The following is a 16,128-nucleotide window of genomic DNA, read 5'->3' on the forward strand; positions in this document are numbered from 1 at the left end:
CCGAAGTTAAGCGAGAAGGGGGCTTGAGCAATCCCATGATGGGTGACCCACTGGGAAATTGCTCGTGAGTTCCCAAAAACAAAACCGTGAGGGAATGGTAAGCCCAAAGCGGACAATATCGTGCTACGGTAGTGGAGTCGGGCCCGGGAAGTGGTCCCGTCCGGGGCGGGATGTGACACTGTAAATTAACTTTCAAATAAATTAATACTCAAAATAATATAAAGTTTAAACTAAAAAAAACAAGAAAATTAATGAAAAATGCTTGAAAATTTTGAATTTTAATGTTAAGGACGAAATAAAGGGTAAAGTGAATAGTACCAGGATTGACTTTTTAATGTAAAAATGTGGTTTTTCGTTAAAGTGAACAGTACCGTAGGCTTTTCGTTCAAACTCCCAAAAAAAATTTACCACACACATTAATGTTTGGAAAGAAGCTAGTATATATAAAAAGAAGTTAAAAGATGTGAAACTTCCATAATATGTAAATTGCCTGCTCCCATTAGAATTTTAAAAACAAAATTTACAAAAAAACAAACCACGTTGGGTGGTTAGTAAGTTCATGTTTTTTTCAAAAAAAAAATATTTAATAAAAAACAACAATAACTTAAGTTAAGAAAAAAAATACCAATGGCACACGCATCCCTGTGGTAGGAGGCTTGTAAAATGATAAAACGCACAATCTTTTTCTTTACATGTGCTCTAATTTAATTATGTCTGTTATTTTTGTTTGATTTATTTAATTCGATAGCAGCACAAATAAAGAATATGATGTGAGAGGATAAAAATTGACACTTGCCAACTCGAATATCCACGTGAATACTAAATCGAGGCATATTAACCGACATCCGAAAGATGACGAAGCTATAATGTGAAAATGGTGTGTAAAAGTACGAATAAATTAAAACCAAATTCTAAATTTAAAATAAATAAGAGTGCACAGAGTGGATGAATCTTATTACAATGCATACAGTATCGGTGCATAGATAGAAGTGTAGCAAAAAAATTAAAAAATATTCTCATAGAATGGATATTTATACAATGACCCGAAGACCAAGTGTGGCAGCATAGGTTATGGGAGACTCGCTGGCTTACAGAGGCTACCGTGTTTTCATACAAGGGGCCAACGTTGTTCGTGATAGCAGCCACCAAACCGTCATCAGTAATAGGTGAGCCAGAGAAAGCAAGTTGGTAAGCCAAAGAATTAATCCGATCCTGAATGTCAGTGACAAAAAGATCACCGATCAAAAGTTCATCAACTCACCTCGAAGCTTAACAACACGATTATGCCAAGAGGAGGCATAACGTTCCTGAAGGGTTTTCCAGGCATCAGGAGCACATATCTTGTTCACAATCACAAATTGGTTCAGTTGAATCCATGCTTCATAGACAGGATTGATTTCGTCAGTCAATCGTCCTTCAGCATCAGTGATGAACGCCGGAGGACGTCGAGAAATGCCGTCCACAAGCGAAAGAAGTCCCCTACTATGAAGAAGGGGGATAAACTGAGCCGTCCACAAGTCGCAAGACTTCTTGCTATAAACGCTGATGAGGAAAACGTTGATCTGCAACGATCTCTCTTACGCTGTAAGTAAGGCTATCTTTGTCTCATTGATTAGTGTTTGAATTTCTACTTGGAACTTGGGTTAAAAAGTCTTGAAAACTTTCTGCTCGGTTGTTTGGCTGTAAGCTTCCTGCTCGGTTGTTTGGTTTCACGTTATAAAATTTGCATGAAGCGTATGTGTGCGTGTTTTGTTGCCTTTTCACCGTGGTATTGAAATTGGTTTGTAGGCCTGTGATGAATCGATGCGACATCAGTGAAGAGGAAACAACTAAAGCACTCCATGGATTATACCAGATGCGGTATTCAGAAGGTATAAATAAGTTGCAGAATCATGCTAATGGAACAATATCTGCAGTACTTGCAGTTGATGTCTTACATCTTGATCAGAATCTCAAGGGAAGAGGAAACATGGTTCAAAGGAAATAATGTCTTTCTGACCTCTAGGCTCAAGTAACAAGAAAAATTCAAGCAGTGAAGGGTTTCTAGAGGTAGTCAAAGCAACAGAAGTTATGAATCTACAATTATGTGAAGTTGTGCTCCTTCTTATCTACTAGGCGTATCTTTGGTTTTTGTAATTGATCGTTTTCTCTTTATAGTATGGGCGTCGATGTTTGCACTCAATAATAGTAGACATTGTTTCAACTATGTTGCAACCGCGACATGGGTGATTTACTGATGGATTGAAGGGATCGTGGACTTACGTTGTTTTAATTATGCTACAACCACGACATGGGTGAATTACTAGTGACAGTATTAGTTACTATTGTTTATTAAGTTTACTAACTTATACTTTTAACTCGTTCATATGTTTAGGATAATAAGTACTATAAAAAAACATAAAAGTTGAGAAAAGCATTCAGCATTTCTACATTTAAAAATCTCGGAGTATAGGATGGTGGACGATGTTTTAACTTGGTTGCAGCTTTGCAGGATGACCAAAGTGAGGATGTACAAAATCTAAGTGGGCAATCTCAAAGATGAACAAGACAACGATTAACTAAGAAATGAGTAAGTTAGTGAGATCAAATTTTGTAAACTAAATAAAATGATTATCGATGATTAGATTGTTACTTAAATGTTGATTAACGTATTTATTTATTAAAAGAGAGTTATTTTCAACTATGTTATTGTTGCACCACGTTTCTTACGTAGTCATGTCCCAATCCAACGTTTCGATATCATAACAAAACCAAGGTCCACATTCCGCGCGACAAGTACGCGGCGCATATCTCGCCCAACTGACAACACGTGGCAAACGGCGCCGTTTCATCAGAAACCGGTGCCTCCGACTTCCCAGAATTTGAAGCTATCGTAATAAATGCACCCCTTCTTTCATGCGCCAAAATTATACGTGAAAAAATAAATTAAAAAAAAAATCGCAAACCAAAAAGAGAAACAAATCAGAAATAAAAATAAATAGAAAAATAGAAAAAGGGGCAAAAATAAGGAAAGCAAGGCAGAAATAAAATAAAATAATAAATTAATAAAATTGTACACCAACAAAGAGAAGAAGAAGAGAGTGTGCGTAAAATTGAATCAATCCGTCGAAACCCGTTGCAGCCAATCAATAATCAGCACTGATCGGCCCCGACCAATCTCCGCCGTCGATCCCGGAACCCGGTGATCGGAGACTTCCACCGGAAGAGCTTTGACATAATATGAATTCAGTGAATTTTTATTTAATATTTTTGGGGATTGTTTTTCATAGGGGGGTTTTGAAATTCCTACTGTGAAAGTTCGGTTATCGGAGAATCTGGTTCTGGGTTTTGTTGGGTTTTCCGAGAGCATTGGTGGGTCGGAGAGGGTATTTTGGGGATTGGACTGATGCTGGACTTTAGGGAAGGTCGGTGCGTGAAGGGGTGAATAGGTTGGGGTTTTTGGGTTAGAGGTAGGTTAGGGTTAGGGTTTGGTAAGGTTGGTTGTGATGGAGGGGAATAATACTGAGCTTGAAGAAGGTGAGGCTCCTCGCAATTACAAGGATGATGACGAGGGAAACCTTGACCCGGACAACGATCTCTCTTACATTGTAAGGGCATCTTTGTCTCATTGATTCATTCGTGTTCGAATTTCTCCATAGAATCTTTACTGAAAGCTTTGGGGTTGATTAACAATATATAAACATCTTAAGAAGATAATAGGGTGTTGAATTTGTTCTTAAGACAGAGTTTCTATGCTGTCTTTGATGTATGTCTATGTTGTATTACAATGGTGGATTGTAATTTGTAACTGCTTGTTTGGTTTCCGAGAAAATGTAAGAACGTAAGGAAAATAGGAAATTGAGTTTAAACTGGAATTTTAGACTTGCAGGCAACTGTTTGCAGGGTGAAGTAGAATTTTTTATCCCTTGGATAGTAAAACGTAATGCAATAATTAGTTGTCTTTAAGTTGCGCTGTATTCCAACACATCGTGATAAACAAATGCTTCGGACACTGCCAGTGAAGTTTCTGGGTGTTTTCGGCTGGCTTTAGATACAATGTAGATTATTTTCTGGTTCAAGTATAGAAAAAGTACATTCATGGCTGATTGCTGAATATTTGATTGTGCAACAGCATTACTATAGTGAACTCTTGGAGTTATTCGTACGTGCCATTTATTGACTATGAGTTGTGGTATATAGAGTTTTTAAATGAGCCGAAGTTTTCTTTTTTCATTTTGATGCTTCATAGATTACTTATATGGTTATTGATCCAAGGAAAGCATTAGTGAATTTGAACTCAATACTTGTTTGTTCAGTGTCCAAGAGAACAAAATATTTAAACCCCCTATAAATTTCCAAATGCTGAGTAGCTGAGTTGAGATTAGTAGGCCAAATTTTGTCTCTGAAACTAACATTTAGTTTTCACTTCCTCGATTCTGTCGTCTTGGCTATCAAAATACCTTTGAAAAGCGTTATTGATTGCCAGATACGTGAACAAATCCCATGATGGGCTAAGCCGGTTTTAGGTAACAGTAAGACAAGTTTAGAAAATCGGCGTCTTTAGAAATTTAAGAAAGAAAGTAAAGTAGGATTTTCTTCTGCAACGTTCTGTAATTACCCTTTGTGTTTCTGTGCAGACAATGTGCTTATAGTCTTTCTTTTTTTTATGATCTTATCTATGTAATGACAGTTAAATAAATAAAAAATGTATGTAACGGCACTATCTTTTGATTTTTTCAAGGATGAGAGAATTCAGAATGCTCTGGGCCATTTCCTGAAGGATTTTGAGGGCGGGAATTCTGTTGAGACTTTGGGTAAGTGACATACATGAAAGTAGTAGACAGTGCTTCATATTTGTACTTGTAAATTTAGTGGCTCATCAGGTGGATGGACTTTATTGTTCTGTCAGGGGCAAAGTACGGTGGGTATGGCTCTTTTTTACCATCCCATGAAAGGTCTTCATCCATTTTGTCTCATCCGAAGACCCCGCAGATAAACTACAACACATCAAGATCTCCTAAAAGTTTAACAGAGGTATGTGATAAAATTCTTCTTATTTGTTATTTGGTAGGAAGGATTTATTTATGGCTGAGATCTTGTCAGATTGGAAAGTTCTATTTTAGTGGACATTCATGGGTTATGTTAACATACAGGGTGCTCCTCAGAATCTGAAAGCTTATTCAAAAGCAGCCCCAGATGTGAGGCTTGGAACTGCTAACAATGCTAATTTGTCACATAATTCAAGGGTCCTGCTTGGAGATATTTCAGTTAAGCAGAATTCATGCTTAACTTCTGCTCAAGTAGCTGAGAGGTGTTCCTTGAAAGATGAAACTTCAAACAGACAGGGCAATCCAACTGATCAAAGGACACTGAAGGTTCGAATCAAAATGAACCCTGATAACACGGCTCGGAAGAATGTAGCAATATATAGTGGTCTTGGACTTAGCTCTCCATCTTCATCTTTGGAGAACAGCCCTGAGGAAAGTAAGGAGATGATACCTCCATCTCAAGTGATTGTGGATGACACTGCTACTAACATTATTCAGGTAAGCTCAGATGTTTTAGTGCAGTTTCTATTGCTGTAGATGGACCTAAAATGATCTGTTGCATTGATGGGCGTTGTTTATGTTTTGTAACAGGTTATGACTTCCTTCCCTGTTCCTGGAGATGCATTGATATCACCACTCCATGACAGTTTGCTTTGCTTAGCAAGAAAGAGAAAGCTTTATCAACAAAAACCAGTGCCTTCATCTAAGGGTCATCAAGAACATTCATCTTTGTCTGTAGATGACACTGTTTTCACACAGGGCAACGCCAAAGTGTCAAAGCAGATAAAAATGAAAGTATCCAGGAAGGGTGAAAGTCCGGTAGCGCTGAAGCTTGAGAATGGTATCAAGAATAACACAAAAATTATCATGAAAAAGAAATCAGAAGCTGGGAGTCAAGAAGACAAGGAGCTTGTGCCCAATGACTTGAAAGCGACACCTTTGTCCAATTCAATATTTGTTGGTAATTGTTTGAAAGTGATTGGTAAGACACCTGAAGCTTCCAGGGAGGCCAATGAGAATGAGGTGAAAGGAAAATTATCTTCCTCTGAATTAGTGAAGGAAGAGTCATTTGAGTTGATATCTAATCAGGATATTCCAGTTGATCTCAGGGATGATGTCAAGTGCAAGGGTTACAAGATTTCAGCCTCAAAAGATGATTCTGATGTATACAAATGCAAGGAAGAGCATGACCTGCTCAAACACAATGCTCGTAAGAAAGGTCCATCACGTGAACAAGCAAAAACTAATGTGCATAGCAAGAGAGCAAAGCTATCTTCTGAGGGCAAGATCAAATCAAAGGAAAATCAAAGCAATGAAAAGCCACCTAATATTTCAACAAAGGAACGCATGGAGTTTGAAATAGGTGTATTACCAACAGATAAATTGAGTGGAGGTCATGGTGTTCGTCCATCTGATATAAAAATTCAGAAGTCAAAGTCACAGAAGGATAAGGTCAGAGGTAATCAAAGAGTCTCAGTGGGGGGCAAAAGATTGGAACAAAGGGATAAAGTGGATCTAGCAGAAAGACCTGCCGCTGATATTGATATAAAAGGGAGGGCATGTTTGGATAAACCGAAGGAAAAATTGAGTGGCAAAAAGTCCGAGAATAGGTTACTGTCAAAAGATGCTCCCATTCTGTGCCAAGGAACAAAGGAAAATGGACTGGCTTTGGAGCTCGTACCCACAGCTGCAGCTCCTGTCATTATAGAAGAAGATTGGGTGTGCTGTGATAGTTGTCATAAGTGGCGGCTTCTACCCTACGGTACTAAGCCGGAGCAACTCCCTGAGAAGTGGTTGTGTAGCATGCTTAATTGGCTGTAAGCTTCCTTCTCATTGTTGGGGTTGACAATAACATTTGCACCCCTTTTCTTTTTCACTCTCTCTCTCTCTCACACACACACACACACACTCAGATATTCAAGTAATCACATGAGCGTATGTGTGCCTGTTTTGCTGCCTTTTCACTGTGGTATTGAAATTGTTTTGTAGGCCTGGGATGAATCGATGCGAAATAAGTGAAGAGGAAACAACCAAAGCACTCTATGCATTATACCAGATCCCATCTTCAGAAGGTATAAATAAGCTGCAGACTCATGCTAATGGAACAGCATCTGCAGTACTTGCAGTTGATGCCCTACATTATGATCGGAATCTCAGTTCTCATGCCATGTCTAATCAAGGGAAGAAGATACTTGGTTCAAGGGAAATACCAAATGCAGGTAATGGAAGTGGTCTCTTGAACTCTACAAAGAACCACCTGCAAGTAGCTGTAAAAAGTTTAAGCTCAAATGACATAAACCAGCCTCCTTTAGAATCAAATCTGATAAAGAAATCTAGTTCTCGACATATGAGCAAGCTGCAAAACTTGGGAATCGAAAAAAGCATACCTAAGCAGAAGGAGAAGCAAACAAGTGGAGGTATGCGATTATCTGTAAAGTTTCCCCTTCCTACTGCCATAACATGTTTGTGCAAAAGTAGTAACCAGTGCCTCTATTTATTTGGGTTGTTCAATATCTGCAGGTAATGCCAAGGCAGTACGATTGAAAAACAAGAAGGAGGATGATCAGCATACATTTGGAACTTCTAAGAAACCGAAGAGAGGAGATATGGGGCATGCTGATACGAACCCGAATTCTAATGTTGACATTGGAAAGGTTTGTGTCGGTTCAAGTGCTGGTCTGTTATCCCAGGCACATGGTCAGGACGCCAAAAACAATGACCTCTGTCATTCTGAAGACACAAAGGATGTAGCCAAGCCTGCCAAGGACAAATTACAAGTTTCTGCAAAGAAATTGAAAGACCAAATTCAGGTCTCATTGCATGGTGGGGCTTTGGACGTGAGAACAGGTACTAGAGATAGTTCCATGAAGAAAAGAAAGATGAGAGAGTGGCAGGATTCTCAGAATAATGTGGAGACATTTCAAGATTTTGGGCATGAAGGGAAGGTATATACCAAGGAAGAAAGTGGTGAAAGCGGATATCGGAAGGAGAAGAAGTCCAGGATTTTGAAGTCTGATCGTAAAGAGTCTAGTACTGGCAATGGAGATGATAGATCAAATAGAAAAAGCAGAGCAACCCAGATTGTCATGTCAGGCACCAAAGTTCATTCAATTCATGTTGCGGAAAAGGATAGGAGTATTGTAAAAGACCAGCAACCCAAGAAACATAGTAAAAAGAATGCATCTCAACAAACATTCAATGGTGTAAATTTATTGGGAAGGGATTTCGGATCCGGGCATGTTTCTTTGGCTGCCACTTCAAGCTCTTCAAAGGTTTCAGGTTCCTATAAAACTAGAGTTAACCTTGAAGAAGTAAAAGGCTCACCTGTGGAATCAGTTTCTTCATCTCCTTCGAGGACCTCCAATGCAGACAGGCTTACTTCAGCGAGGGGAGATGCTTTGGGGATAGATGATTCCGCTTATGGTGGTTTTCCTTTAACAAATAATTCCGAAAGATGCTGGGGTGGGGATGGAACTGTTAATATTGATAGATTGGGGACAACCAAGAAGGAATCGATTTTGTGTAGTAGTCATGCTGAATCCCATAAATTTTCATTAGCAGGCTACGAGGATGGAGATGCCAATGGTGAATTCAATGTCACAGCCAAACCTTCTTGTGAAGTTTGGAATAGCCATTTGCTCAGTGGTAATGATGATGGTTTGGAAAATGGCCAGTGCCTCAGTAATCAGCATGGCATGAATCATTCACATGAAGATGATAGAGAGAACAAGAACTACTCTGGAGATGCTGTTTGTGTGCAAAAATCTGGCAAGGGTTCCTGTTTGCAGTCTAAGGACATTGTTAGAAGTGGCACTTCTAATTTGGATAGGAACAGGATGAAGGTTTCTGATCCAGTGAATGATTACTCGAAGAAGAGTCAAAGATATGTGTCTGAGATGGAACCCAATAATGTTCATGAAAAAGGGAATAATTTTAGACACGATCTTCCAGAAAAGTGTAGCACTAAGTGGGTTGAGGTCAAGGATGAAAACTATCATATTGGTAGGGGGGATAAAGCAGGACATGGGTCAAGTGACAGTGGAGTGGAAACTCAACTAAAACGAAAGGACCATGATGCGTCAGATGTGAAGTTTAGTTCTACACAGAGCCCCAATAGGAAGGGCGCCTTGCAACAGAACCTGATTCAGAATCATGAGGGCGGTCAGATGCAACATGAGTCAAGACGTGGGAAACCACAATTGTTTTCACATTGCCAAGGTGAAAGGAAAGAAGAAACACCATCTCTTTGCCCTAGACCTTTTGCAGGGTCTGAGAGAGTAGTAGTGTTTGAAGGGCTTCTAGTTGATACCATTGTCAATGGTGATGTGCCAAAGTCACTAAAGCAGGCTGGGACTGCTGCTAACAAGAATGGAGTTAATTGCAATTTGGTACATCTCATGCCTGATCAACAGAGAGCATTAGATGTCAGTGCGCCAAGTCCTGTGAGAAACTCCTCAGGCCAAACTGCTACTAATACCTTGATAGAAGCCAAGAGGCTTAGAGACTATGCTGATTATCTTAAGGTTTCCTGTTCTCATTTGACTTTTAGTCATCTTTAGTACATAACATAATGGATACAAATTTATTTTTCTGTTCTCTTAACTCATACTGTGTTTTTACTATGTTTAGAACTCTGGGTTTGATTTTGAAAGTAGTGAGGCTTATTTCCAAGCTGCCCTGAAGTATCTCCAAGGAGCCGTGCTTTTAGAAAGTTGCAGTAGTGAGAATGGCAAACATGGAGATATAACTACGTTGCAAGTGTACAGTACTACAGCTAAACTTTGCGAGTAAGTTAAATGCTCTAAATTTTAAGAGAAATACCTGTTTCTTGACCAGATGACATTTTCTCAGCCAATAGATTCAATTAGCTATTATTTAATGCAGAGATGGCCCATTTTAATTTTATAAAATATGTAATGTACTATACAGTTTTGAAGCTTTTGTTTCTGCATTCCTATAGCTGGTGTTTGGCTCTGTGCTAAACCTTTTGAATTGACAGATTATGTGCTCATGAATATGAAAGCCGCCAAGAAGTGGCCTCTGCTGCCTTGGCTTACAAATGCATTGAGGTGGCATACATGAGGGTGGTTTACTGTAAACATTCTAGTACAAACAGAGATCGGCATGAGTTGCAAGCGACTTTCAATATGGCTCCTCTAGGTAAGGAGGTTATGAATGATTTATGTGATAATCTTTGGATTTCATGCCAAGTTTCAGTTTTGTTCTTCCACTGGGAGATGGTTGCGATTTCAAGTTATAGGTTATTTATTCTAGTTTGATCGTTTATGTTACTGAACAATCATGTGGTCCCCTTGCTTTTATCACTTACAATTCAGTACATGTTTACTTGAAAATGTCAAGTCTTTAGAGATACTGTCTGTTACTGTTATTTGCAGAACCATACTTATCATATAACTAATAATGTAATATCTACCATTATCTATCTGTCATTTCTGATAAAAATGTACCTGATAGCTTCTGTTGATAAAAACAGCAGAAGGTCCAAATCTGGTGTGTTCTGACCTTTCTACTGAGAAAGAATATCAAACAACTCAACTTTTTTTTTCTGTCTTTAAACTCTCTGTTCAGGTGAGTCTCCATCGTCTTCTGCATCAGATTTAGATAACTTGAACAACCAAGTGATGGCAGACAAGTCTATATTGTCCAACGGAGCTGGTTCTCATGTTTTTGGAAACCATGTTGTTGCTGCTCATAACCGCTCTAATTTTGTCAGGCTGCTTGACTTTGTAAGTTGATTCAGTCTCGCACTCAATCTCAATATGAATTTTATGAACTTGCTAAGAATTATTCTTTCAAGGTATTTTGATACTCACTTATTCAGGACCAAAGATTCAGTACTATGAATCATGGATGTATACCGGATAAAAGTGTTAGGAAGCTGAATTAAAATTTCCAGCCACTGGGTATTGCATGTTTTCCTAGATTAGCCAATTGTTATTGGAGTTTCAGCGAAGAAAAAGAAAAAAAAAATTATTGTATGAAAGCTTCCAAGCAAGCCTATTTTTTTCCTATAAGCATCTTGAGTGACTTGTGATTATCTTGAAAGTTGATTATTTCTTAATTGACAGCTAACTCAATGCATATCTAGGACTTTTAGTTGGCAGGGTTTCGACAGTAGGCTCATACTAGTTTCTTTTTCACTTCTGTTTTTTAAAATACTTAGTTGGATTATAAATTCATAGGTCATCCTGTCTCATGTAAGACCAGTAAGATATTTTCGCACAGATTTAAGTGTATGGTAATGGTTTTAAGATGAGTATATATTATTTTGCAGACACAGGATGTAAATTTTGCAATGGAAGCCTCGAGGAAATCCCAGAATGCTTTTGCAACTGCTTGCGCAGAACTGGGAGATGCACATAAGAATGGTTCTATTTCTTCTATTAGGAGGGTCATTGATTTCAGCTTCCAAGATTTAGAGGAGCTTATCCGTCTGGTTAAGCTTGCAATGGAGGCCATAAGTCAATCCAAATTTGGTGGTGCCAGAGATTAAGTCAACCATGTATATATTGAACGTTTTCATGCTTTCTCTCCTAAGAAGGCAGGCATCAGGAAAATAAAAAAGGAGAAAGGATGCCCGCCTGGGCCTTCACTTGAAAATTTTCATAGAAGGCCGGTTACTGACAGTTCATTACTCTTCTGTACATGTGTACAAAGTGAGATTGATTACCAACTTTTGTAATGTATTTTTTTGCAAGTTAAGTCTATTTTTGATGCCGATAAGGGCACATCATGCTCAGCCATAAGTTTTCATGGGTTGGGAAAAGAGGAATTCATTGTTCGGGAGCACAGCTGGGAGATATTGTAATAGTTCAGTTACATATTTTTTTTAGGCTCCTGTAGTTTGGAGCTTGAGGGTTTAAAAAATGTCTATAGGGATTGGAAGAATATTCTTAGGCAACCATTTTGAGAAGGTTGAATACTGATATAGTGGTGACTGGTCAATGCTCTATCAAGCATTTTTCTGTTTTGTTACTATTTATTAAAATTTTGATGGAATGCAAACCAAATTCCTGGGCAAGGTTCCCCTTATACTTGTAGAACAAAAGCCTAAGCTTTTGTATACGTTGATTGTGCCAACTTTCCAAGGACCGATGCATGAATGAAATCTTCAGGTATGTAATATTTTACTTCACTTTAATGGCAACAAGGGAGGAGTCTTTCGAGTAATGTATTTTTCAATATGTTGAAGTTACCTTGGAACTTTTTTATGTTGGTGTAGGTGATAATCAAAGAACTTTGGTTGAGCAACCCCTGAGAAGTTCAGACTTGTGACCTACATGGTGGAGTACACTCTAGGACCATCGCTGCATGTGAGTTCAAGACTTCCAAGTGTAAGAAAAACAGGTTTTCAAATGTTTTTCTTTTGCAAGAATTACCCTATATTATTCATGTGTTATTCTAATAATAAATTTTGCCTTGTATGTGGTAGGATGTGTCAGTTTACTTCTGCATCAATAACTTGTGATGCTTTGATGTGGACACATGAAATTGTTTTCGCAATTCATGCCATCTGCTTGTGATACACTGAGATTTAAGAGTTGAAGTTCTATATCTAGTTTCAAAAATTTACAAGGGGTTCTTTTTTCTCGGTTGGAGTTGGTTGCTAACGAGTAACTTAGAAATATATTTTTCCTTTTTGTGGGAGAAGGCTTTGTTGTTGTTGTTTTTGGTTTATGTTAAGCTTGCAGTTTGCTATTCTATTATCAGTAATAATATCTTATGCTGTGGTTCATGAGCCGTGACTGTAGTTTCAGTTCAAATGGTCCTGGTGTTGGTCAGACTGGTTTGCTTACCGCATCAACTGAGTGAACGAGTTCATTTTTTCCGTGGCACTCAACTTGTTGGTTTTCATGCTACTTTCACTTGTATTCCATGTGGTGTCATTCATTGTTTTGCAAGCTTGATTTTGCCAATGTCGCCATTGATTGTTGAGTTATCAGCGTTAGATTTACAATGAGCGAATGAGGTTCTACCTATTATGTTTCGCAAAATTGTAGATCTATCCATGTTGGTGATTGATATGGCTGCTTTATGTTGAATTTCAGTGCACAACAATTTTAAATGGCTGAGTTCCGTTTTGATTTGTTTAATGATAAAGTTAGGCAGCCATGCTTGAGGGTGTTCATACCTGTGCACACCACTTTCAGTAACCACTCTCCCATAATTCCATGGTGGTGTTGGTCTCTCTCTCTCTCTCTCTCTCTCTCTCTCAGTTGATTGTTATTCTATCAGCTTATATACGAATAGTTCTTTCTGTTATTTTTAAACGTAGTAAGATAACGGTTTTTCTTCCGTGATGTAGGTGTAGTACATCAATTGTGCTAGATAGGCAAGGTTTTTGTTGATTTGATTCTTGCCTTGAAACGTTAAATATGTAGATTTGAATTAATATCAAGTTTTGTTCTTTTATGATGAGGAAGCCGGATACTTTCCACAGGATACAGGTTTTATCGAATCAGTGTTGCTCTACCGGTTTTGATTCACAAAGCGGGATCTTGGTTTAGGAAGGAGAAGACTGGGTGCTGACTTTGGTCGCTGGCAGCAGCAGGTGCTGGTTATTTACATGTATTTTCTGTTTCTCTTGTTTTTCTTTTTACTCCAACATTGAGTATTCTTTTCAGTGTTGCCTCCAGTATTTTAATTCCTTTGAGTTCTGGAATTTATTTTCTTTCCTGAAGATTTTCTCGAGGCTTCGACCCCTATGGTTGAACAGCTCTCTTGGACTGCCGGAGTAGGAGATCTCTGTTTGAAAACTTTCCGACATGATGAGCATTAGACTGTTAATGCAAAGATGGCTGCTTGTGAATGTGGCAGAAATTTAATCCGAACTTGGAGATTGGAAACGTTGTTTGTTTAAGGCAATGCAAGGGCCAGACGTCTTTTGCTACTTTTTGGAGAATTCATGGGTTTTTCATGTGTCCTTTGGGAGAAAGAGATTCTCTATTTGGGACGTCTTGAAAAAATCTACTCAATTTTCTTCAACTTTGGTGTCGTTTATTATTTAGGTTTTAAGTGGAACGCTTCAATCCATATGGCGCTTACTTTGAGTCAACTGAAGCTAGCTTCCTTAAAGTTTAAGCAACCATGTCAATAAATGAGATCGCGGTCAACGAAAAATTGAGAAGCGAGGTTTCTTCAGTTCGCAATGTCTTTAAGAAAGACTGGACGTTCTGCACAGAGAAAAACTGCCTTCCGGGGATCAATATTAAATATCCGTAATTATTAAGGATATAAACACAAACTGGATACAAATTACCAAAAATCCGTACAAGTGCAAGAACCACTTTTGAAGTGATGAAATCTATTAACATCTCTAACAACAAATTCCCTCTCGACAATCTCACTAATTAACTTGAAAGCTTCATGACAATCCCTACACATTCTCAAGTTCTTCATTATTCTTATGATCACTCCCTTCGGTATGCTTATCAACGCAAATCCCAACGCTAATCTCTCACTGTGCAAACCTACAGTTTCCTCCTTGGCCTCCTCCTCCACATCCACAAAGACCAGTCCCAAACTCCCTCCTACATACCCTCTTTGTTTCATTTTCCCTTCCAAATCCCTCAACAAAGCCACCACCTCGCTCCCTCGCGCACAGGATGACACATCTCCGGCATAGAATACATAAGTTGAGTCCTTGACCTCAACCCAGCTGCATCCGGGTTCTTTTTGCACTCCTGTACGCCTCATTTCTGACCTAAGATCATGAGAGCTCTCCCACTCTCCGTTCAATGCGTAAGCATTTGATAATGTGACGTATGCACCCGCTACTTGTTGATTAGAGTCTATTAGCCGTCTGCTAGCTTCAACAGCGATGTCTACCCTTCCGTGAAGCCTACTCGCCGAAAGAAGTGTGCCCCACAACAAGGCCTCTTGGTTTGGTTCTGCTGGGATAGATTTGGCTAGTTTGTAGGCCTCGTTGAGCCGGCCAGTTCTACCAAGCATATCAACGACGCACGTATGATGCTTTGCATTCGGTAATATTCCATGCTTCTCAAACATAGATTCCAAGTGTTGGAGGCCTTCATCTACTAGCCCTGAATGGCTACAAGCATGCAAGACCCCAACAAAGGTGACATCATTCGGTTTTATTCCTCTATCGATCATTTCTTGAAAGAGTTGAAGAGATATTCTCCCAAGTCCGTACTTTGCTGCAGCCACAATCATTGAAGTGTAGGGTATTACAGTAGGATTCCGAATCCTCCGGAAAACCTTATCAGAATATTCAACACACCCACATTTAGCATACATGTCCACCAGTGCACTTGCAATCACATCATTCGAATCATGGCTACCCCGAATTACTGATCCATGTGCAACTTTCCCAGAAGCTAATCTACCCAAGCTTGCACAAGCATTGACAACACTAGCCAACATAAAATGATTTGGGCGCTCTGACGTCAAATGAATAAATTCTCGAAAAAGTTGAAGCGCTTCCTGCCCCTGCGCGTTTTGTGCATAAGCACAAACAATTGAAGTCCATGAAACAACATTCCTACAACTCATCGAATCAAAAACCCGTTGAGCATTATCAACATCATTGCACTTCCCGTACATATCAACCAGCGAAGAGCAAACAACAAGGTTAGATTGAAAACCCAAAACTTCAACAAGCCCATGAACTTCCTTCCCAGTTCTGAGATGAGCAAGGATCGAACACGCATTTATCACAGTCGCGAATGTGAACTCATTGGGAATAACCGAACACTCAGGCATCTTCCCAAAGAGCCAGAGAGCCATTCCAGGCTGACCCGTGTCGACATAACCAGCCATGAGCGAGGTCCACGACACAACGTTTGGTTCCGGCATTTCATCAAACAGTTGGCTTGCAAAGTTGATTCTTCGGAGCCTGACATAACAGTTGATGACATGGTTTGTGGTGAAAGTGTCATATAAATAACCGGATTTTATAGCGGCGGAATGCAGTGACTCTGCGGAGCCGGAATCTTTACAGTGCCGGAGCTGTTCAACGAGATGAAAAATTGACGGTTTATTTTGGCGGGAAAGGTTTGAGGCGGTGAGGGCAAAAATGAGATTTTGGTTCAAGGGGTTTCTCATTTGTCTTGCGCGCTGT

General features: G+C 39.2%; 2 protein-coding genes across 2 annotated transcripts; one reads left to right on the top strand and one right to left on the bottom strand.

Annotated features, from left to right (window-relative positions):
• Positions 1–3,108: 3,108 nt before the first annotated feature.
• LOC137738430 (cysteine-tryptophan domain-containing zinc finger protein 3-like) lies at positions 3,109–13,090 on the top strand. Its single transcript, XM_068478064.1, has 11 exons — positions 3,109–3,587; positions 4,721–4,793; positions 4,889–5,013; positions 5,133–5,525; positions 5,619–6,844; positions 7,017–7,444; positions 7,548–9,550; positions 9,657–9,814; positions 10,027–10,187; positions 10,617–10,774; positions 11,323–13,090. The coding sequence occupies exons 1-11, from the start codon at positions 3,486–3,488 to the stop codon at positions 11,539–11,541; spliced, it is 5,046 nt and encodes a 1,681-aa protein (XP_068334165.1). The 5' UTR covers positions 3,109–3,485; the 3' UTR covers positions 11,542–13,090.
• A 1,208-nt stretch (positions 13,091–14,298) lies between these two features.
• LOC137738454 (pentatricopeptide repeat-containing protein At4g15720) lies at positions 14,299–16,112 on the bottom strand. The gene has a single exon (XM_068478085.1). The coding sequence runs from the start codon at positions 16,110–16,112 to the stop codon at positions 14,304–14,306; it is 1,809 nt and encodes a 602-aa protein (XP_068334186.1). The 3' UTR covers positions 14,299–14,303.
• Positions 16,113–16,128: the final 16 nt, after the last annotated feature.

This window comes from Pyrus communis, chromosome 6, assembly GCF_963583255.1.
Source record: "Pyrus communis chromosome 6, drPyrComm1.1, whole genome shotgun sequence".
Classification (NCBI taxonomy): Eukaryota; Viridiplantae; Streptophyta; class Magnoliopsida; order Rosales; family Rosaceae; genus Pyrus; species Pyrus communis.